The sequence below is a fragment of the Zonotrichia albicollis genome, chromosome 23, assembly GCF_047830755.1.
Source record: "Zonotrichia albicollis isolate bZonAlb1 chromosome 23, bZonAlb1.hap1, whole genome shotgun sequence".
Classification (NCBI taxonomy): Eukaryota; Metazoa; Chordata; class Aves; order Passeriformes; family Passerellidae; genus Zonotrichia; species Zonotrichia albicollis.
Window position 1 is genome coordinate 2832435 of NC_133841.1, and position 22233 is coordinate 2854667.

Sequence of the window (22233 nt, forward strand, 5' to 3'; positions counted from 1 at the left end):
TACTTTTTTCCACTGCCCATGCAATAGGGAATGGCAGTGAGCTGCTTTTTCCATCTTTACTAATCAGGCTCCTGTGAAACTGAAAAAAGCCTTGAAGAGGAACAAATTTTCAGATTTCCAGCTGTGCATTAAATATCAGCATTGCAGTTCTACAGAAGAGTCACTGGGCTGTGCAGAGGAAGCACAAGGAGCTGGTGGGACCTGCTGTGAATTGCCACATCAAAATCGGCTTATCCACAGAGAGGGAGGATGGATTCAGCCCAGAGGTGTTTCAGGAAGAGGTTCCATATTACAGAAGAAGAAATAAGCCCATTCCTCTCTCTGGCTGCAGCTGTGCAGGTTTGTTCACCCTTGGTAGCTCTGTTACCCCGAGCTGCTGCCACCATCGCTGAGGGGCAGCAGGGCCATCCTGGGCTGGCACTGGGGCTGTCCTGGGCTGGCACTGCCTCCACTGAGCACGGGGGGAGCTTCTGGCAGCTTCTCACTGGATTTCTTCTCAGAAATCCCTCTGTATCCCCTGCTACCCAGACCTTGCCACACGAACCCAAAGCTGTGCCTTATGGATGTAAAATGATCTTGGAAATCTTTCCCTCCACCTGGGTCTCTCAGTAGCTGCTGTCTGCATTCTGTTTTAACCCCTTCTGGGCTTCACTGTATGGTGTGTAGCACTTGGTGCTTGTGGGGCAGCAAAGTAATGAGGAATCAGGGAAATAAATACTCTTCCAAGGTTAGTTTAAAGCATGGACTGCCATTGTGGAGGTCCCTGTCCCTCTCCCTGCACCTGTAGGAGGTGACAATGCAATTCCCTCCCTTAGAGGGCTCTGGAATACACACAATTCTTAATCCTCAGCCCATCTATCATGAACACCATGGCTCTTTATGGCTGGTGTGTGTAGTCCAAGTTTCTAAACCAAAGAAAGAGAAATGAGCATTACTAGAATCGCTCTGTTCCTGTTGCATGTCCTTGGCAGCATTTATGCAGCACAAACTCTGTTTAACAAGCCTGCAAAGGCTCGTTCCTGCCAGCACAATGCCAGCACACTTTGGCTTGGTGTAAGTCAGGAGTTTCTGTTTCCCTGAATGCTTTCCAAGTGCTGAGATGGCAGTGTGACGTGTATTTCTGGAAATCAATTCTGTATCTGTTCTCTCAATCCATACTTATGTGCATCTGTTGTGTTACTCAGCAGTGCTGCTCTCCTTGTGTGGAACTCACATTTTGTTTCACTCTCAACTCAGCCCCAGAGGCCTCTCCCTTGTGTGCAGCCCTGCACCTGCAGCTCTGCCTGCAAGGCTGTGTGCAGGTGAGATGCACCCTCCCCTCGGGCAGCCTCACTGGAATTTTGGCCCCTCAGCTGCTGGGATACACTGGTAGCTATTACAGAAGTGAACATTCCAGGCTCTTTTACATGTACTAAATTTATCAGAGGTTAAAGGTAATTGCTGTCAATATCAACATTTTGTGGAAATGAACTTTGTAAAGTTCCTGTGAATTATATTTCTCTTTCACTTATCATTTCAAAACAAGATCCCTTATCTGTGCATTTCCAGGTTAAACCAAGGAGTACCCATCAAGGTTTTGCGAATTGAAACATTGGTTTCATTTTATAACCACAGCTCTGTAATCATTAGTGTTCCTTTGTGGACACTCATGTGCTCACCGTTAGAGTCATTGAGCACTGAGGTTCTGCAACCTTTTAAGGTTGATATTCATCTGTTGGGTCTCAGAACTCAGCTCCCAAGAATATCTGACACATTATTAATAAAAAAAAAAAACGCACAGTCCAAGAAGATTCTGATCTGCCCCTGCTGCTCAGAATTTGTGTTTTAACTCTAAATTTTGTTATCAACTACTGGAGTGTATCATCAGCCTCTCTACCTGGAGATGTGTCTTGGCATGAATTTGTGTTTTCTAAGTGTTTACACCTACAGAAGGAAAGAAAAACCTCATACAGCATTCTGGTTGCATCAGACAGAAATTAAATTTTATTAGAGACATTTTCCTGATTCAGAGCAACCTGAGTACCAAACAGGTTGGATCTGTAAAGCAGCAGTTTGAGCGCCAATAACCAAAGCTGCAGAGCTTTGTGGGCAGAAGCAGCACAGAGCATGCAGGGCAGGGGGAGAGGTGGCATCTGCACCTCCCAGGAACTGTTCAGAGCATCATCTTTCCTTGGGAGTGTGGGGAATGCAGCGGATTTGGGCCAGTTTCGTTTTGAAAGGTCTTGTGCTGGAGGATCCTTGATGTAAATTCTTAGTCAAAAGATTTTCTTCCATATCCTGTTTAGAGACAAAACAAGCATGAACTTCATCAGGCCTGGCACTGAATGTCTGAGACACCAGCATCCCCAGGCATTAGGATTATGTGGGAGTGGCCATAAGCATTCCAAAAGCTAAAAGGAAAACTCCAGCATGGCACAAAGGCTGCAGGATTTATGAGAGTCTGCAAAGAATGAGACAGATGGAAAAAAACCCAGCTGAGGTTAAACTACAAGACAAGCTGATATCACCTACAGAATGGAATAGAAATGGACTGTGTGCTCTGGAAGTGGCATTGATCCTTTGCACACAAAGAGGAAAGAATTGTTAGTAACAGTAAATCTAATACTTCCCAGAAATTTTAGTTTATCCTCAGTACTGTTTGCCTCTGGAAGAGTATGTTGGTATAAATTAGTGCATAAATTAGTCAGGATGTGACTGAGAGAACACTATGCCCACACCAGAGTTCTCACCTTGGCTTTCGCCGCCACTCCTGCAGGACTGGGACTGGGAAGATGAAGAGTAGGAGTGGGAGCTGCTGATGCCTCCTGAGGTTCTTCCTCCTCCTCCTCCTCCAATGCATCCGCCACCGCTTCCTCCTCCCATTCCTCCACTTCCTCCTCCCATTCCTCCTCCACCACTTCCTCCTCCAATTCCTCCTCCACAACTTCCTCCTCCCATTCCTCCTCCCATTCCGCTGCTACCACCTCCATATCCACCACTCATGCCACCACCTCCTCCTCTTCCTCCTCCAGAATAACCACCACCTCCAATTCTACCACCTCCCATGCCTCCTCCCATGCCTCCTCCCATTCCTCCTGCTGGGATTCTGCAAAGAGAGAAAAAGAGGGGAAAAAATTAATTAATCAACAGCACTTTGCCATCCAAAAGCCATTGAGCTGCATCTGCTGCCCAGGAGCCAGCACCTTGTCTGGGCCATACTGCTGGTTAGAGCCCAGCACTGCACAGCCAAACAACTGCAGTGCCAAAAATTATCCCCTCTGTCAACTTCAACTTGAATGCAAGAGCTTTTGCTTTTCCCACATTCTGCCTAGGGATTCATTGCAATACACATTTACAACATGTTGCCTTTATAGTTTTACAGAATATTTACAATTGCTTAACAAACAGAACTGGGCTCTCTTACATGGGTTTCCTTGTCCAGCCCCAAACTGGTACTTCAGAATTAACGTCATGGATGTATTTTATGAAAAATCCTTTTGCTAGGATCTTTTTCTCCTGAGAAGCTGAGAGGCCTCAGAAATGAAACATAAACAATAATTATCTGCTGCTGTGGAATGCAACAGGTGCATCTTTGATTGGTCTCATGTGGTTGTTTTTAATTAATGGCCAATCAAAGTCCAATTATCTTGGACTCTCTTGTCAGTCAAAATATTTTATTGTCATTCCATTCCATTCCTTTCCTTGCTAGCCTTCTGATGAAATCCTTTCTTCTATTCTTTTAGCATAGTTTGAGTATATAATTTTCTTTTAATATACTATATATCATAAAATAATAAATCAGCCTTCTGGAGTCAAGATTCTCATCTCATCCCTTGTTGGGGTTGCCTGCAAATTAAACAAGTTTCTGCATTACTTTTTCTTCACTTGAGTTACATTCTGACAGAATGAACTATCTCACACCTGGGAGGCCATTGGCCAAGACAGCTCCATCAGCTTCATTTCAGTACAAAATCTCTTTTGCAAATCTCCCCTGTTACATTTCCTGCTGGTGACTGACCAGCAGCTGGGTGTTCTATCAGTACGTACACAAGGTCCTGCTGTCCCTCCTCCAGGAGTGCCCGGTACTGCTGGATCTCCTGCTCCAGGCGGGTCTTGATGCCCAGCAGCATCTTGTACTCCTCGTTCTGGCTCTCCATCTCACAGCGGATGCTGGCCAGCTCCTCCTCCACGGGCCCGATCATGCTCTGGATCTGCTGCAGCTGCATGTTGTAACGACGTTCTGTGTCATCCAGGTTGGACTGCAGAGAGTCTATCTGCAAAGGGAAAACAAGATGCAGTGGTTATGGGAATGTGGTGGTTTTGATTTATTTTTGTGGGAAAAGAGATCTTCACAAATCCTCAGAAAAAAAGGGTATCACTGAAGGCAAGAAATCCAATATCCCATTCTCCTTGGATGGATTACTTTCTGGCTGTAGCTCTTCTTCTCAGATACAGACTGTGTCACAGGTAAAGCAAATGCCTTTCCTTACCATGCTGATCTGTGACTGCAGCTCAATTTCCAGACTCTGATATTCACGCCTCAGCTCAGAGATCTGCTGGTTGCTTGATTGTATCTCCTGGCCACTGGTGTGGACTTGTTGATTAACTTCTTCCATCTGAAAAATTGACATCCAAAATTGAGGCATTTTTTATCATTAGAAAACACTGTGGGGTTATCATAAAAGTATCAGGAAATCAATTAATAATAATAAAGATTCCATGCAGACTGTTTATTTCCCACAAGCCACTCTGCCAACACCCTGGTAATTCACTGGCTGCTGGAACACAGAGGCTCTATGTGTTTTACCACATAACTAATATTCCAGTACTGACCTGTTGTAAGAAACTGCCTAAAGTAATTGAAAGTTATTGTCCCTTAAATAACACATTATAAATTGCCTTTCACCAGCTGTAAACAGGTCCAGTACTTTGTGAAGGATTTAATTAGCCAAGCCTGCCTGTGCTTTACCTTGGTTTCATACCAGCTCTCCACCTCCTTCCGGTTGTTCTCAATGAGCCTCTCGTACTCAACGCGCATTTCATTCAATTTTTCCATTAAGTTAATGCCAGGAGTAGCATTGACCTCCACATTGACATCTCCACCAGACTGGCCTTGCAGTCCTCTCATTTCCTGAAAAAAAAAAATCACAAAAACCCCATGAGGTTCTCAAAGGGTGACGGTAAGGAGGAATGGCATCAGTTCAGATAAAGGGAAGGAAAAAGACATGGATCCTCACACAAAAGGATTCCATCAAAAAGGCCTTTCCTGCCCTGGCCATGGAACAATTCTGATATTCCCAAGGTTCCAGTGCTCACAGCCAGGCACTGCATGCATGGTGACCCTGGCACTGCCTCCACAGGGTTGTAAGGAATTCTATGCAGTGTGAATCTTTTCTTCTCAGTGGGAAATCTCATTGAAGAAAGTAAAAATGCTTTCTTTTGACTCCTCCATATAGTCTATCCAATTTTCCTTCCATGAGTTCAGCAGCAAACTGTAGTTTGTACTGAAAGCCATTCATCCCCCTGGTTTCACATGTTGACCTGGTGTCTCATGACACCAGCTGTGGGCAGCTATGCCCTCTGCACACTCCTCAACATCAAAGCTGGCTTGTGTCATGTTGGGTGATCAAAACCAGTGGGCAAAACCTGGTTGCTGGTGGTGGAAAACGCAAGGGGAAATTCATTGAGTTGCCTTTAATTACTGAAGTGTGAAGAAACTTACCTCTTCATGGTTCTTCTTCAGGAAGATCAGTTCCTCCTTCAGGGACTCAAACTGTGTCTCCAAGTCAGATCTGGACAGAGTCAGTTGATCCAAAAGTGGGCGTAATCCATTGATATCACTTGCCACACTCTGGTGGAGGGTGTATTCAGTCTCATACCTGAATGACAAACAAGAAAGAGAGTAAAAGTGCTGCCAGACCTCTTTGTTCGGTATCTCAGTTATGGACAGTTCCCATTTACATCTCTAGTCAATTCCTCAAAGAAAGGACCCCATTCTCTTTCTATCTCCAATAGCTGTGTTGGATTTCAGTCCAGTTTCTCTCTGTGAGATTTATACCATGAGGATTATGCTGATAAATCTACATGCAAGGATGGAGAAACTTAGAATGGAGTCCCTCAAATGTATCTCTTTAAGAACTTGTCTAGAGAAAAATAATAATGAAAATCCAAAGCAATCCTTCTCAGAATGCTTTTCCCAACAATTCTCTATCCTGTGATTGTAGCCAAAAGTCTCCAGCTTCCACAAAGATTAATTGGCAATAGAAACTAGAGGGGATAAAGGAAGGCAAAGTGGATGGAACCAGGAAGGGAGTGGCTCACTTCAGTCTGAAGTCATCCACAGTCATCCTGGTGTTGTCCATGTCAAGAAGCATCCTATTAAGGTCCACATTGGCACCAACAATCTGAAATGGAGAGGCAGGTGTTATTCAGTCAGTTGTCTTTTCAGTCTGATGTCAGAGACAAGAAACAGCCATGCACAAACACCTTGCAGAAGGGATTTATGGCAATGTCAAGCCTTCAAGCCTCAATAGAGCTGCAGGAGCTATTGAGAGAGATGAGTTTATTGCTTCCAGATAAAATAAAGTACCTTTACTGTTAAATATCCATTAAAAATACCTTCTTGGAAAGAATAACTAAATTAACTCCCCATATTCAATAAAGAAAAAACAAACAAAGGAAAAACCCCAACCCAACCAACAACAAACAGCGAGAAAGCAGAATTTCCATTACTTTTGAGAACAGCCATGTTCACACAAGAGATGCATGACTGTTAAATGGCTGAGGGCTGGAGTGAGACTAGCTGCACATACTGGCTCATCCTGTATATTCACAAAAACATCCAATCAATATGGCAATAATAGCACAACAAGGATGAAGTCTGCTGTTAAGAGTGAAGAACGAGTGAGCAGCATTGAAGGGAGCATGGCACAGGCCGTGTGATGGGCACTGGTGCTGATCTGCCACTGCACCCAGCAATGCTCCCTGCACCAAATACACGACAGTAGCTGGTCCCCACACCACTCTGCTTGTGACTAAAGCCCAGGAAGGGGAATATCACCCCAAACGGGGGCCTTGTGCTGCATGAGGAAAGCACCATTCCAATAACTACCTGTTCTACGTTAATCAAAGTACCTCATACCTGGTTTTGCAGCTCTTCAATTGTCCTGTAGTATTGGCTGTAATCCTTGCTCTGAGAGGGAGCCTGGCTTTTGTACCACTCCCTGATCAGCTGCTCAAGCTGGGAGTTTTCCTCCTCCAAGCGCCGCACTTTATCCATGTAGGACGCCAGGCGATCATTGAGGTTCTGCATGGTCAGCTTCTCATTTGTGGAGAGCAAGCCAGAATCCTCCCCAAAGCCCATGCCACCAAAACTGCCTCCTCCATAGCTGCCACCGCCACCAAAGCCACCACTACCCCCAAAGCCACTGAATCCACCACCTCCATAACCACCTCCCATTCCCCCAAAACTACCCCCTCCTGATCCAAGTCCTCCTCCCATGCTTCCACAGCTCATTCCTCCTCCATAACTGCCACCACTCATTCTGCCCCCATAGCTACTGCGGCTGATCCTGCCACAGCTGCCGCTGCTAAAGCCTCCCCCATAGCTGCTCCTGGAGCCTCCTCCACCAAAGCTTCTCCCAGAGAAGCCCCCGCTGCCTCCAGAAGAGGTGTATTTTCTTGAGGACATCGAGGAGTATCCACCAGACCTACCCCCTCCACCACCTCCACCACTGCATCTTCCACCACCGCCACCACCTCCTCCTCCACTGCTAATTCTGATGGTACTGCTCGAAGATTTGGTGCCACAGCTCATGGTGACAGCAGGCAAGAGTGAAACCGCAACCCCAAATTTAGCTGCAGAACCTGATAAGCTTCAGGACTGCAAGTGTTCATCCCCAGCTCTCTGTATTTATACATTTGACACTGGGTGTCACCATCAGGGTGTTTCCTTCTCCCAGGGCATTTACCAAACTTCTTGTTTGTGCCAAGAATAATTTGCTGAACAGTATTTTTGTGCAGATATCTCAGGCAATCCAGCCCACAACTGGGCTTATGAGGCTTGGTTAAGGTTGAACATCTCACTTTTTTTGAGTGACATATTCTTTTCATTTAGAAGTTTCTGGAATAGGTAATTCCTCTGCTAAGGTTTTGTAGCTGCTATTGCTAAAGATTGTTGTTTGTTCTCTTTCGTTCTTTTCAACTTTGTGCATTTCAGATTTTCTACACAGCTTATGTTCCATTTCTCACCATACGTGGTAGTGCAAGAGTTTTATTAATAGGATTGTGTGACTTGTCTGTGAAGATCGTACTCATGTATCCCTGCCAGCACTTAGAGAACATCTTATTTAACAGGAACAGGCTATTTCAAACAATGCAGAGGGACTCTTGTTTAAAAATCAAGATCCCTCCTTTGTAAAGAAAGTGCTAGGGCAGCTCACAACCAGCCAAGTCCTAGAATTCAAAAAGAAAAATAATCCTGAACTCTTTTCATCAAAGCACTGTTGATCTAAAATGAATGAAGATCAAGGAGGTGTTAATTGTATTATAAAGTCATTTGTATCCCAATTAGAAGCTCTTTTATTTCAGACAATGATTTAAAAACTGTGTGTGGGAAGACTTATAATCATTTAATATAAAGCAGTTCACTCTATTGTTAATGTGTCATATATTGTAGGTGATAAAGTAATTATATCTACTGTTCTTAAAGCAAAGATCCTTGAGATTAAAATAGCATCTTGAGAGAAAAGCTGAAAGACTTTTTACAGAAATCAGTAGAAATCAGACTGTTGAGACCACAAAAGAAACGACCCCACACTTCAGTGTTGCCCTGATCCCCAGATCCCTGATCCTGGATGGAAGAGTTTCCATCCTCACTAGGTGGGTTGGATGCCAAAGCCAAGTGTCTGAAGGCAGATGTGCAAATAACAGCACAACACCAGCATTTGTGTCTTGCTATAGATGGACCCAAAGTGTCCCCAGTTTGCCCAGGGAAACGTGCACAGCTTCCCAGTGACAGTTTTGTTCTTTCTGAAATGTCTTCATCGCCTGCCCTCCTTTCTGTGGGGTTATGGAGCCTTTAATGACTGTAGGGAGTTATAAAATGTACCAATCTCTCTGAACCTCAGGTGCAGGAGCAGAGGGCTCGCCCAAGGATCTGCCATTTGTGCTCTGCTCTCCTTCTCCCAGCCAAGACCTCCTGGAGATGACAATGCAGCATAGTCCTTGCTTTCCAAAGGCTGCCTTGGTGGGATGTTGATAGTAAATTCAGGATTATTTAACATTTCCTGACCGCATCCTTTGTCCTGCCGCATCTCTGCCAGAATTGCTCTATTGCTACTTGTGCAATTGCTTTCAAAACCTCCTGATTTTATCTTGCTATTTGATCTCTCAATGGCTGAAGGGTGATGAAAGATTCCGAGCACTTTGGTGATGGAATAATTTCTCCTGATTCTCAGCTGTAGGCTGGTAGTGACACCTCAGCAGCATAAACAGTTTCTGGCCTTTAGCGCAGTCTGTTATTGGTGCAGAAAGAGGGAGTTTGCTACAGGCAAAATGGTTTTTCTTTTTTTGTGCTGTTTTGGCTCTGGGTCTAGGTAATGCTGCTTTGTTCGGTGGGACCCTTTGTCACAAACTCTGCTGTGGTGAGTAAAATTGATTCTCATGTTCAAATTCCCATCATTGATTCCAGGGATATGCCTTGGACATGCTTTTCACAGCTAAGATAGAAGATCCGTGAGTTTGTTAGCGATAGCAAATGCAAAATTCCCCAGAATGATTAAAGAAAGAGTAAAAAATTTGCCAAAATAATATCTTAATCTGTTTATTTATCTTCTGACAACCCACATTATTTCCTATTTTACTTACTGTGTCTTTTTCCATATGTAACTATTCACAGCAGGGATTTGTCCGTATGTAAGAGTTCTTCTGATAAAGGCAAGTCTTATTGCAAGCTTGGAAAATACTTTAAAAAATAAGAACAATGAAAGGAAAGATTCAAACCACTAAGTGGGGAGAACTTCCACTCACCCTGACATTTCATTTTAGCTTTGTATTGTTACCACTCTTTGTATGTAAAAGAGGATCATACATCACAGATTTTGCCTATAGATCTAAGGTAATTTTTAAGTCACATGCGCGTAGGGTGCTCCTGTTTTGTCTTTAGCACTGCTGCTATTTCATTTTTGTTAGTAGTTCCACCTTGGTGTGGAACACCTTGGTTTACAGGAACCCTGCTGGCCATGAGGCTGGGCCATATTCCTGTGTATTCCTGGAGCTGAGAACTGCCCTTGGCATGTTTGGTTTCTGTCACAGTCACTGTGTGTCTCTCCAGAGCAGGACACTGAAGTGCCTCAAAAATACAGGTGAACTATGAATACTTCATCCTCCTGTAAAGTTGCACACACTGAATTCCCTCCTGGCTGATTTTTAAACACTTTTTGATTATTAAATATTTGACTGTGCAAATACTTCTAAACCAGAGAAGATCTGTTCTGTGGACAGAATGAATTTTTGATTTCTGAGCTCATTAGAAGGGCCTTTAAAGATATTTGTTCTCCGATGCTTTCCACTAATATATTATATGGATGATGTAATTTATGGAATTACCCAAAAATGAACCATCAGGTTTAGGACCATCTCTCCTCTCTTTCCCCTGTGTGATGCACAGTGGAATGTTGTGAGTGCACAGCCTCTGCTCAGGCTCAGCCCAGCTGTGTTCCTTCACTCTCACTCTGTTATTGTTCTCCTTTTAATCAGGCCTCTGTGATCCATATCAAAGTGACTTCCAACCACCAGAGTGCTGACAAACCCTGGGAGCAGCCCATGCTGCAGAGCTGGGAGATTCTCCAACAGGCTGGAGCTGCTGCATTCCAAACAGACCTGGGGAAAATGTGTTCTCCCTTTGGTACCTGTGTGCTGAAAAATAGAAACATTTCCCCTTAATTTAATGTCATTCTGCTGCCTCAGGCAGCTACCAGAGTTTCTTTTCTTCTATTTAATGACCTCTTCCCATCATTCTTACCAGAAATTTTTATAAGAGAGGGTCTGTTTTCACCTCAGAGACGGTGCTCACTCCTCATTCCTGCTTCAGCTTAGAATATTCTAGTGAAATCACTGTTGTTTCTGAAGAAATTTAAATTAGACCCAGCAAAGCAAACAGGAACCCCTAAGGCAGCAGTGGGCTTGTTTGTGAAGTTCAAAACTTCCAGCACTCTCCCAGGACAACTTTTTGTGTAGGATAACCTGGACCCTCCATGCAAGGAGGCTGATGGGAAGAACAGATCCTAAAAATACACACGTAGGATTTACACACTCAGGGACAGCCCAGGTGGGCTCTGCCTGTCCCCTGTGACACGAGGTACCTGCTGTCCTCATTCTGCAGCCCACAAAGATGGCCTGGGGAGCATTTGGCAACTAACAGGGCTGACAATCAGTGCTCAACAAAAGAGACATCAGCACAATATACACACAGGCAATTTGGAAATGACATCTGTGCTTTCAAATGGACACATGGATGGCTTGGGAGCTCTGAAGCCAAACACAGGAGTGTGTGCACATTGCTTTTTGCCTAAGATTGCTCTGAAGGTCTTGTCCCAACACGTACCACAATTATCTTCTCAGAGCACTAATAGGAGCACCAGATAAGTATCCGAATTGCAACACTTTGTGCTCATAAAATTAAAGCTTATTATGCTGATTAATGACTGCATGCAAATAAAAAGTGCAAAGCTCTCCTCACTCCTCAGTATTGCTGCTGCCCCACTTTGAGCCTCCCCAAGCTTTGACACCTGACACTACAATGTTTGTATTTTTTACTCCTGCTTTGCAATGGTTTGAGTTTTCCAGCTCTGTTTCCTCCATGTAAGCCTGTTTTCTCAGTAAGCAAGTGCCAGTGATAACCCAGGAGCAGATTTTGTAATCCAAAATGTAAAAAGGAAAGAATGTTTAAAACTGGCTTTTCTTCTGGGGTCTGGTAAGAAACCATCTCATTTTAGTCTCCTTTTTGTCTGTAATGAGTGCTAATGCCATGATTAGGTAAGGACTTTTGTCAGTTTTTTGGTGGTTTGTCTTTATTTTGTCCCATACCACAGCATTCAATAAATCATATTATGAAGCTGATTTACACTGTAGAAGATGCAAACTCATTAAATGTATAAACATTATTAAAACATCTTGTTAAGAAAGCCACAGATTTTAGATAAGGAAAAGACAGTACAATCAATGCAAAAGTAGTAGTAGTAGTAGTAGTAGTAGTATATTATTTATCCTTATGGCTCAGAAGTTGTTACTGATTATAACATATCAAAATAAGCATTTAAATCAGCAGCAGAAGTGCATGAGTATTGCAACATGCTGCACCCAGGTACGTGTCTGTGCTCAGCACTGGGTTCTCAGCCCCTGCTCTCCCTCACTGCCCTTCCCACGCTCCAAATCCCAGGTTCTGCTTTGCTCCTCCAGGGGTCAGTTCAGGAGAATTTCTTCTGCAGGGTTAAATGCAGAGATGCCTGATAACCAGCAGTAAAATGCTAAAATTGTATTTTTGGAAAGGACAGGAGCAAGAGGTGTCAGGGGTAACACAGTGGCAGAGAGCAGGGAAGTCCAGCATGGACAGGCTGCTCCTCTGAGTAAATCATATCCAAACACCCCAACAGCCTCCTGGGTGTCAGTGTGAGGCCAGAGAACTGTAAATCACCATGGGACAGCCAGGAAGCAGGCCCTGAGCAGCAACATTTTTGAGGTTAACTTGGCAGGCTCCTAGGGGAGGTGGGAGAAGCAGGGCTCCTGGATTGGGTATATTCCTTAATTTGGGTTGTAAATTGAGTACCCTGAACAGACAGGTCTGAGAAATAGCTGGCACCACCTGCCAGAGGTGGAAAATGAGCAGAGCAATTGGAGATAGTAGGCTCAGAGGACAGGTAGCAAAACAGAGACTAGTGTGGTGGGATGCTGCAAGGAGTTAAAAATGAAAAGGTGATTTTGCAACAGCTGGGAGTTGAGGGTATCCTGACAAACAATCCCCACCATTGCTGTGCTGTCAGGCCAGGTGCATCAGCACATGCCTGTGTGTGCAGGAGTCCTTCATGCAGGTGAGCTGGTTCCTCCAGCCCCTAGAGGGACACTGGTCAGGGGAAGAAAAAAATCAGATTTTTTTTTTGTTGTTTTCCAATAGTAATTCATGGCTGAGAGCCCAGCATAAGGCAACACTGTGAATCACTGGCACAGATCTGCCTGGAACTCAGGAGTTTGGGATTCCTGTTCCCACGGTCTCCCACTCAGTCTGGCTTTCCCAACATTCTCCCATGAGTGATGCCTTCCTCAGAGGGAAAATACAAACCTCATGGTTGTAAAACTGAGAGAGAAAGGCTCATAGAGTGATTGTTCTATTTGGGCTTAAGCAGGTGAGGGGAGAGGTGTGCAGGAGAAAGGATGAATCTGTGAGCAGGTGTTGTGTAAAATACAACATAATATACAAATATACATAGTATACTAATAACCCCCTGGGTTATTTTCAAGTGAAATTCCCAACAGAGCTCATATTTTCAAGAAGTTTTATAGGGAATAGTCAGTTCCTTAAACCCACCCTTTTGTCCCTAATGGAAATCAATAGCAGAAAGGTTTTGACTGAGCATTGTTCCTGGCAGTGCAGATTGCAAAGCTTTGCCTGGTGAGTGGTGAATATGTCACTGAAAACTTTGTGTCTTATGGGTAATCTGATACATCATTGTGTATTCCACAGGTAGATCTTGATATTTATAACTGATTCAAACAAAAATCTCTGCTAAAGAAACTTGGACTAGACAAGTTTCTGGTTGCATCAGAGAGAAGCAAAGATTTATTAGCATTTATTCCACAGGAGCACCAATCACAGTGGAGATTAACTCAGGTAACAGTGATTTGGAGCAGAAACACAGATGGAGGAAGCAGACAGGACATGCAGAGAGCTCTGAAGAGCCCCTGGAGTGAGCAGAGTTGAGTAAGTTGGACAAGAGTTCACTCCTGCTCGTGGCAGGGGACGTTCAGCCTTGCTCAGTGGAGTCTTGCTTGGTCCAAAGGCCTCACTGGGAGGTTGTGCAGTGGAAGATGCTGGTCTTGCTCATCACTCCTCAACCTTTCTAAAACTCCCTGTTGAAAGATGGAGAGAAGCAAGAATTTCTTTGAAGAATTCAGCATTTTTAACCTTATGTTAATTTTTAAGTATCACCTGTGCAGTTCTCAATGCATCAGGGTTGTTCCCAGCCTTCTGGAAAGATCCAGACAGTGCCAGACCTGAGTTTGTACAGTGTGTGTGCAGATTTAGCAATTAACTACCTGGGTCTGCTTCTGTTCTCAGCCATGGCAGTGCAAATCACTTAAAATTAGTGTGGCTGCAGCACTACAAACCAAATACAGGTGAACTTAGAACCTGCATTTGTGTGTGTACAGATGTAGATTTGTATAAGTTAAAGAGAGATGGCACATAATATGCTTTAATCTTGCCTACCAAGCATTATATATATACCAAGCATTAATTTAATATTAATATATAACACTCCACTGCCCTGGAGTGTTGCAGGGCAGAGGGGATGTTTCATCATAGGAATAACTTTTTGCAGAGGAGTTTGCAAAGCCTATGTAGGATTTTTTTAAAAAACTAGACCTCATCTACACCAAATCTTACCAAATAATCTTCCTCAAGACACAAAATGCTCCTGAATTCACTGCCTTGTTTTCAGCATCAGAAGTGTCCGTACAGGGTTCCTGCTGTTTGCACTGATGGCTTCAGGCCCTTTGGGTGAGAGCCAGCTCTCATGTCATGACTGACTGTCAGTCTGCAGTGGAAACTGTGTCTGGGACAGACCCTGACTGAACCTGGTCATTTATAAGGAGTAAATGCAAACCTCAAAGCAGGACCATTTTCTGTCTTTTCATTAAAAATCAAAAATGGAATTGAATATTTCTAAAAATGACACCTTTCTGCTCGTTTTCACCACTTTCAGGCTTTTGTCTGAGGTGCTGCCTGGACCTGGACCCTTACCCCGTCTCATCTGTTTTATGGCTTCAGACACTTCCTCCATGGTTGCTCCTCTCTCCAAAGTTTTATTTCCTTCCAGGCAGAGCTTCATGTTTTCAACACTTCCTGGAACCAGAGCCAGGAAGTCAGATATGGATCAGACCCTTTGGTCATTCTCCATCGTTTGCTGCTTCAGTATTTTGCAGCCCATGACACTTTAAAATGTTTTGAATGTTCCAATTATTCTATTCTGCTTTAAATAACCCCTGCTTTATGCCAGTCATATTTCTAACTTCTGACTTTCCTAATTCCCTGCATACTTTGGATTTGGCACTATTTTCCCTTTCCCCCTCCATTTCCTCTTTTCACCCATCCTCTGACACAACTCTTCGTGCCATCCTTCATGCTGCTCATGTTGATTTATCACTAAGAATAAATGTCACAGTGGCCTTAAAACAAGACTGGGGAAAAAAATATCAAAAATATTTCCAGGAAGGAAGCTGTTAGATCCTTTCCTGCTATTCAGAGAGAATTGTGGATTGCAGGATGTGTTTTTTAATTCCATTTTTACCTGGGCTTTCACAAGAGTCGCCAGGCTGGGACTGGGAAGATGAAGAGCGGGAGAGGCAGGATTTACCCCCTCCTCCTCCTCCTGCTCCACTGCCACCTCCTCCACCTGAAGTTTTACCACAGGTTCCACCTCCTGAACTTCCTCCTCCACTCCCTCCTCCTCCGCTTTCAGAAGAGGGAGATCTTCCATAGGATCCTCCGGTTTTTCCTCCACTGCTTCCTCCACCTGAGGACCAACAGCTTCTTCCTCCATGACCTCCTCCTCCTGAAGATCCACTACTTCCTCCATGACCTCCTCCTCCTCCTGAAGATCCACCACCAGCTCCTCCCTGTGAAGTGCTGTAAGGAGGAAGGGGTGTGTTATTTCTTTCTTACCTTTCATTTTCCCAAATAATGGCATCTCCTGATGTGCCATCACTTCCTGATGGTACTTAGGGGAAGAAATGGCAAATTACAATTCTAAACGCTTTTGTACAAGTACAGCTTTGCATGCTCCAGCTAAGATTTAGATTCCATGTGAATTCTTGTGCTTGTAGTAAATATGTTGATGATTAATCCCTTGCACCAGTTCCTAATACAAACATTACTGCTGTCCTCTTTCCCTGATGGCATCGATAGAAAGTTAATTAACTGATGTCTGTACCTAATGCCCTGCTGCCCCTCATGCAGCAGTGCCCTGTACTGCTGGATCTCCTGCTCCAGGCGGGTCTTGATGCCCAGCAGCATCTTGTACTCCTCGTTCTGGCTCTCCATCTCACAGCGGATGCTGGCCAGCTCCTCCTCCAGGGGCCCGATCATGCTCTGGATCTGCTGCAGCTGCATGTTGTAACGGCGTTCTGTGTCTTCCAGGTTGGACTGCAGAGAGTCTATCTGCAAAGGGAAAACAAGATGCAGTGGTTATGGGAATGGGGCAGGATTAGATCATTCTCATGCCAAACATGAGAAAAGTCCCACATGGTGCCATATAGAATTTGCAGGCAAACCCAGTGAGGGGAGAGAAATGATGCATCTGACTCCATCTTATCAGAAGGCTAATTAATTATTATATTTATTAAATCTATTCTATTTATTATATTAGTCTATACTATATTTTATAATATAGCATAGACTAATATAATAAATAATAGAATATTTATTATATTATTCTCTAATATATTACATTATATTACGTTACATCTAAGCTGAATCTGCCAAGCACTCACTCTGCACACACTGCACAGAATCTTGTGACTGTCAGGGACAGTCCTGACACACACACACACACACCTGGCCCTGACAGGCCAAGGAAACAAAACACCATGATTGTGGGTAAACAATCTCCACATTGTGTTCTACTTTTGTACAAACACAGGCACAGCAAACGATAATAATTGTTTTTCCTTTCTCTGACGTTCAGAGAATGCAAAAAAAAAAATCTTGGGGACAATTGTGCCTTGCTTTTCCCTGTGAAGAGAAATGTGGCTACAGTGTCAGGTGTGCCAAGGATGCTCACTGGCTGTCACAGCTGGCATCCTGGCATTCCAGCAGCTCCTGAGCTCTTTGCTCACCAGGGGATGAAGAGCAGTTGTTACCTACCTGACTGATCTGCGACTGCAGCTCAATTTCCAGGCTCTGAAATTCACGTCTCAGCACAGAGATCTGTTGGTTGCTTGATTCTATTTCCTGGCTACTTGAGTGGACTTGTTGACTCACTTCTTCCATCTGAAAAATGAATGTAGGGAATTGCAGCTTCTGAGTTTTACTTACAGTGCCAACATGGCAGTTTATCATGGGACCATCTGGAACTGATAGAATGGGGCTGTTAAACTTGCTTGTGTGGCTCTGCCAGAGCAATTCAAGCCCACTTGTGATTTACTTCATATTGACCAAAGGGACTCTACTGTTATTTTGTAAAATCAATGGATGTTGTGTCATTCCTTTACAGGAAGTTCTTACCAAGAACTGCCACCATTTACCTTGCTTTCATACCACTTCTCAACCTCTGCACGGTTTTTCTGAATAATAGCTTCGTATTCTTGCCTCATCTCATTCAGTTTTTTCAGCAGATCCTCTCCTGGAGCAGTGTTAATCTGCACATTCACATCCCCATTGGACTGGGACTGCAGCTGTTTCATTTCCTGCAGAGAAAACCCAGGCCCAAGGACAATGAACACAAATGGAGCATTTCAACAACATATACATATATGACGGTAATTCCTACCCAAGAATTCATAACTGTTCACTCTTTAGTGAGGGTACAATGTGTTTGGAATCTTTTGTTCCCCTCACTAATACAGCTGAGGGTGCCTGGGAGCAATTCCATCCAGAACTTCCAGATATATATGTATGTATATATATGTGTGTGTGTATATATATATATATATATATATATGTACATGTATAGGTATATATACATCTTTTTTATATATATATATATATATATATATATATATTTGGAGGGTTTGTGTTGCAGTTATTTAGCCTTGACTTTCCAGTCCTTGTTTGTTGAGGGGGCTGAGCTCAGGGGCGCCCTGGAGCAGCCTGGCTGTGCCCCTTGGTCAGTGTTGGATGTCAGATTCCCACATCTCCAGTGTGCATTTGAAGGCACTGGCTCTTACCTCCTCATGGCTCTTCTTGAGGTCGATGATCTCCTCCTTCAGAGACTCAAACTGCATTTCCAGGTCAGATTTGGCCAGGGTCAGGTTGTCCAGCATGGGCCTCAGGCTGTTGAGGTCGCCCTCCACGTTCTGCCGGAGCCCGCTCTCCATCTCATACCTGTGCCAGGGACAGGCACAGAGGTCAGCCATTTAATTAATAATATTACTTAGTAACATGAAGTTATTATTCTTTATACTAAATAAATGCAAAGTTTAACATTAATATCAAACTTTAGTATTAAAATGTGTTCTGTGGTCTCTTTCATCCTCTCTTCTTACTACAACTTTTTGCAGATTCCATCTATCTGGTTAACCTGACTTTCAGTGATAGATAATCCCAATATTTGTTTTCTTAAAAATAAAACTTTCTGTAAGCTCTGGCTCTGCAGCCATAGGCAGCATTTCCATCAAAGACCACTCTAGGAATACTGAAAAATTTGAAGCTTCACAAATTATTTCAGTTGTGCTGCCATGGAAGCAGGAGAAAGTCAAGTCCCTGTGGATTGATATTTGTTTATGGAATGAATCTATGAAGCTAAGTTCAGGAAAGCAGGAGGAAGGAAGTCAGTTCCTGTAAAAGAGCAATATATATTTACTTTATTCTAAAGTCTTCTGCAGTCATCTTTGTGTTATCCAGCTCCAAAAGTACCTTGTGGGTTTCCACAGCTGCAGCCACGATCTAGAAGAGACACAAAATGTTAGGAAAACATTTCCTGTGAATCCCTCAGTCTGTCAGTGCTTCAAATTCTCTGGCAAAGAGCATCCTACCTGCTTTTGCAGTTCTTCAATTTTTTCATAATAGTGACTGTAGTCCTTTGGGCCAATAGGACCTTGCTTCTGGTACCACTCCCTGATTAACTGTTCAAGGTGAGCATTTTCCTTTTCCAAATTCCTGACTGTCTCCATGTAGGAAGCCAGGCGTTCATTGAGGCTCTGCATGGTCAGCTTCTCATCGTAGGAGAGAATTCCCACATTCCCTCCCTGAAAGCCACCACTGCCAAAGCTGCCCCCACTGAAAGCAGCCCCCCCTCCAGCAAAGCCCCCAAAGCCACTCCCGGACCTGAAGCCCGTTGCCATGCTGCTGTGGCCCATTCCCCCTCCATAGCATGCACCCCCCAGTCTCCCTGCACAGCTGCTGCTGCTCATTCCTCCTCCATAGCTGCTGCGCCTGCCATAGCCACTGCCTCCACCACAGCTGCTCCTGGAGCTTCCTCCACCACAGCTGCTGCCAGACAACCTGCCACCACCACTGCTCCTGGAGGTGACTGTCCTCGAGGAGGAGTGAGAGCTGCCCCCTCCACCGCTGCTGCCCCGCAGGCAGCTCTTGAGGGGCTGCTTGGAGCCACAGCTCATTGTGGCAGCAGCAAAGAACTCAGGTGAAAAGTCAAAGCTGGTCCTACAGTTGTTCTGGAATCATAGCTCCAAGTTCCAGCCAGCCTCCTCTGCATTTATACCTGAGACAGTGGGTGTCACCGTGGAAGGGAGTACCCGCTTTCCATGTGTGGTTACAAGCCTTAATTTGCCAAAGGGAGATGCTTGGCAGTGACAGGAAGCTTAACCCTTCCTCTAAGTGTTTGTGACCATTTGTTTATTGCCACAAAACATGTAATTTCTGTTGGGTGGCTCTGAATTAGGGAGATCTCTGTTGAGATCTAGTGCATGGGCTGACAGTCACCCGAAACAAATTCATCCCACTCACCTCGTCCTGGTCACAGCCCTCCCAGCACAACACCACACTGCCACAGTACAGGACAGCAATGGATGTTCTCATCTCTCTTCTAATCCTCAGATATTTGTCAAGGAATTCTGGCTGATTTTTTTATAGCTAACTGAGATTTTCATAGGTTTATCATTATCCTATGCTGTATGCTCCTTATTTGCAATCCTTTATTACCTTTGGAAAGCCCACTGCAGGATGCACGTTGTAGGTACACAGAACCACTCTGACTTATTTGTAATACCTCATAAAAACTCAGTGAATAATGGCAAATATCACATGGCAGCAATTATTTCAATCACACCTCTATAATTGTGTTTTATAAATAACAAATTAATGATGAAAAATGGTATCACAACAACTGCAGAACTGCTCTGTGTCAGGCTGAGGGAAGGAAGTGTGGCAAGCTGTGGCAGGGAAAAACCCTTCCTTGGACCAAGTGCAGGTACAGGATGGCTGAGAGACCTGGGAAAACTTTGAGGCTTGGGAAAGCTTTGAGGGAAGGAAGTGTGGCAAGCTGTGGCAGGGAGAAACCCTTCCTTGGACCAAGTGCAGGTACAGGATGGTTGAGAGACCTGGTCCCTCCTGACAAGGCTGGGAGTGTCATTGGTCATGTTCCTGAAGGGGATGCAGAATTTTATCAGGATGTTTTCCCTATGCAGCACAAATACAATACTTGGAGGAGAAAGGTAAAATTCCTGGTTTGGGGATTAAGTCAATAAACTACATCAAGCTAGCATTTTTCCTTCAGATTTGGTTTCCATTACCAAAAGTACAGCATTACCAAAAGTAGGAAATATCTGCTGTCTTCCATTTTCTTCTTTTAAGATTGTATCTTAGCCCAATGCAGTGGACAGTTCAGCTGTACATCTGCCCTGTGAGCTCTCACAGCACCCTGAGCCTCAGACATTTCTCCCCTGGGTACCTCTCACCCCTCTCCTCCCACCCAGGTACCTGATCCTTCACAAATCCCAGTCTGTTACCTTGTAGGTGGAGCTGTGACACCCAATTTCCTCTATTGATTTGGGATATTATTGTTTTCTCACTCAGCCTTTGTGGTGGTGCTTGTTGCTAATTAAGTTTTGTTTGTTACAGCAACTGTTTATGGAAACAGCTTTTGGCAGAGGCCCCTCCCAGCACACCCGGGCCCACGCAGAGGACATGCCTCACGTTCCACCTGCTGCTCCACTTCATCTCTGAAACATCTGAGGGAGCAGGGCCTCCCCTGCATTCTGGAAATTTCAATGGTTCACCTCAGCACTCAGTGGAGTCTGGGGGATCATTTTCTCCACTGAGAAATCCTTTTCTCCCAAAGGGAATGAAATTCTCTTGTATACTCACAGCTATTTTGGCTCAAAAAGCACTTGGGTTATGTCCCATTTAACTGATACAGAGACATGGGAACAAATCCATGTTGTTCTGTATAATTCTGCAGAAAGGGTTTGTTTGTTGGTTTGGGGGGTTTTTTTGCCTCTATTACTTTACCTTTATTACATCTTCTGTATCAGTCATTCCTTTTAGGAAAACCAACCTTCCTGTCTTCCCTTAACAAAAGAACATTTTTGGATGGTTTGAATATCGATGAGGATGCTTGTGTGCAATTTCATAGCTTCATTTTTAATACATGAGAGGAAGATTTCTTGCCATTTTCCCCCTAGAACTTGTGCAAGCAATGTGCTTCAAGAGTGAAACTTAGCTTCTTAAAACTGAAGAAGCCTGACAGATCCATCATGTCTGGAAATCCTGGCCAGGATCAGAGATAGAAGTTACAGTTCCTGAAAGGAATGTTTTATTTCAGAGCTGTTGTAAGATGGAAGCTGGTTTATGAGCTGGTAATTTTCTCTGCAGTTCTGTCTCAGAGTATTGTCTAGGCCCTTGCAACACACTGAGCTTCCTGGTGATCTTAGATAATGTTTCCAGCAAAATCCAGAGATGCTGCTGAAGTGCAGCTGGAGGGTTGGGAAACCTTCACAGAAAAATGACTGCAATAAACTTCAGGAAGGATCCCCAGCAGTCCCTGTGAAATGGGAGAGTGAAATCTTACAGAATCTGGGGCTGGTGCTGCTCACTGCAGCAGAGCCAGAAACTGGGATGGGAGGATGGAGAGTTCGGGGGATGTGGATGTGGAGGAGGAGAAGGAGGAGGAGGCAGATGGCTCCACAGTTGTTTCAATGAGGCCTCTCCCTTTGCCTGTGATGAAACAATTACAAACTCTGTCCAAAGGGGAGGATGGACTATTTAAGCCTGAGCTCCTGCCCAAAGGGGAGGATGGACTATTTAAGCCTGAGCTGCTCACCCAGCACCGGCAGGAATTCATCAGCATTTCAATGCCCGGCTTC

The 22233-nt window shown here is 44.2% G+C and overlaps 2 protein-coding genes across 2 annotated transcripts; both read right to left on the reverse strand.

Moving 5' to 3' along the window:
• Positions 1-2005: 2005 nt before the first annotated feature.
• Positions 2006-7912, reverse strand: LOC106629831 (keratin, type I cytoskeletal 17). Its single transcript, XM_014272269.2, has 8 exons — positions 7121-7912; positions 6301-6383; positions 5702-5858; positions 4949-5110; positions 4470-4595; positions 4027-4253; positions 2730-3085; positions 2006-2277 (listed from the first exon to the last, which is right to left on the reverse strand). The coding sequence occupies exons 1-8, from the start codon at positions 7793-7795 to the stop codon at positions 2252-2254; spliced, it is 1812 nt and encodes a 603-aa protein (XP_014127744.2). The 5' UTR covers positions 7796-7912; the 3' UTR covers positions 2006-2251.
• A 5890-nt stretch (positions 7913-13802) lies between these two features.
• On the reverse strand, positions 13803-19583 carry LOC102069122 (keratin, type I cytoskeletal 19). Its single transcript, XM_074557535.1, has 9 exons — positions 18946-19583; positions 18774-18856; positions 18139-18295; positions 17497-17658; positions 17117-17242; positions 16185-16411; positions 15543-15880; positions 14996-15097; positions 13803-14103 (listed from the first exon to the last, which is right to left on the reverse strand). The coding sequence occupies exons 1-9, from the start codon at positions 19528-19530 to the stop codon at positions 14078-14080; spliced, it is 1806 nt and encodes a 601-aa protein (XP_074413636.1). The 5' UTR covers positions 19531-19583; the 3' UTR covers positions 13803-14077.
• Between the last annotated feature and the right edge of the window lie 2650 nt (positions 19584-22233).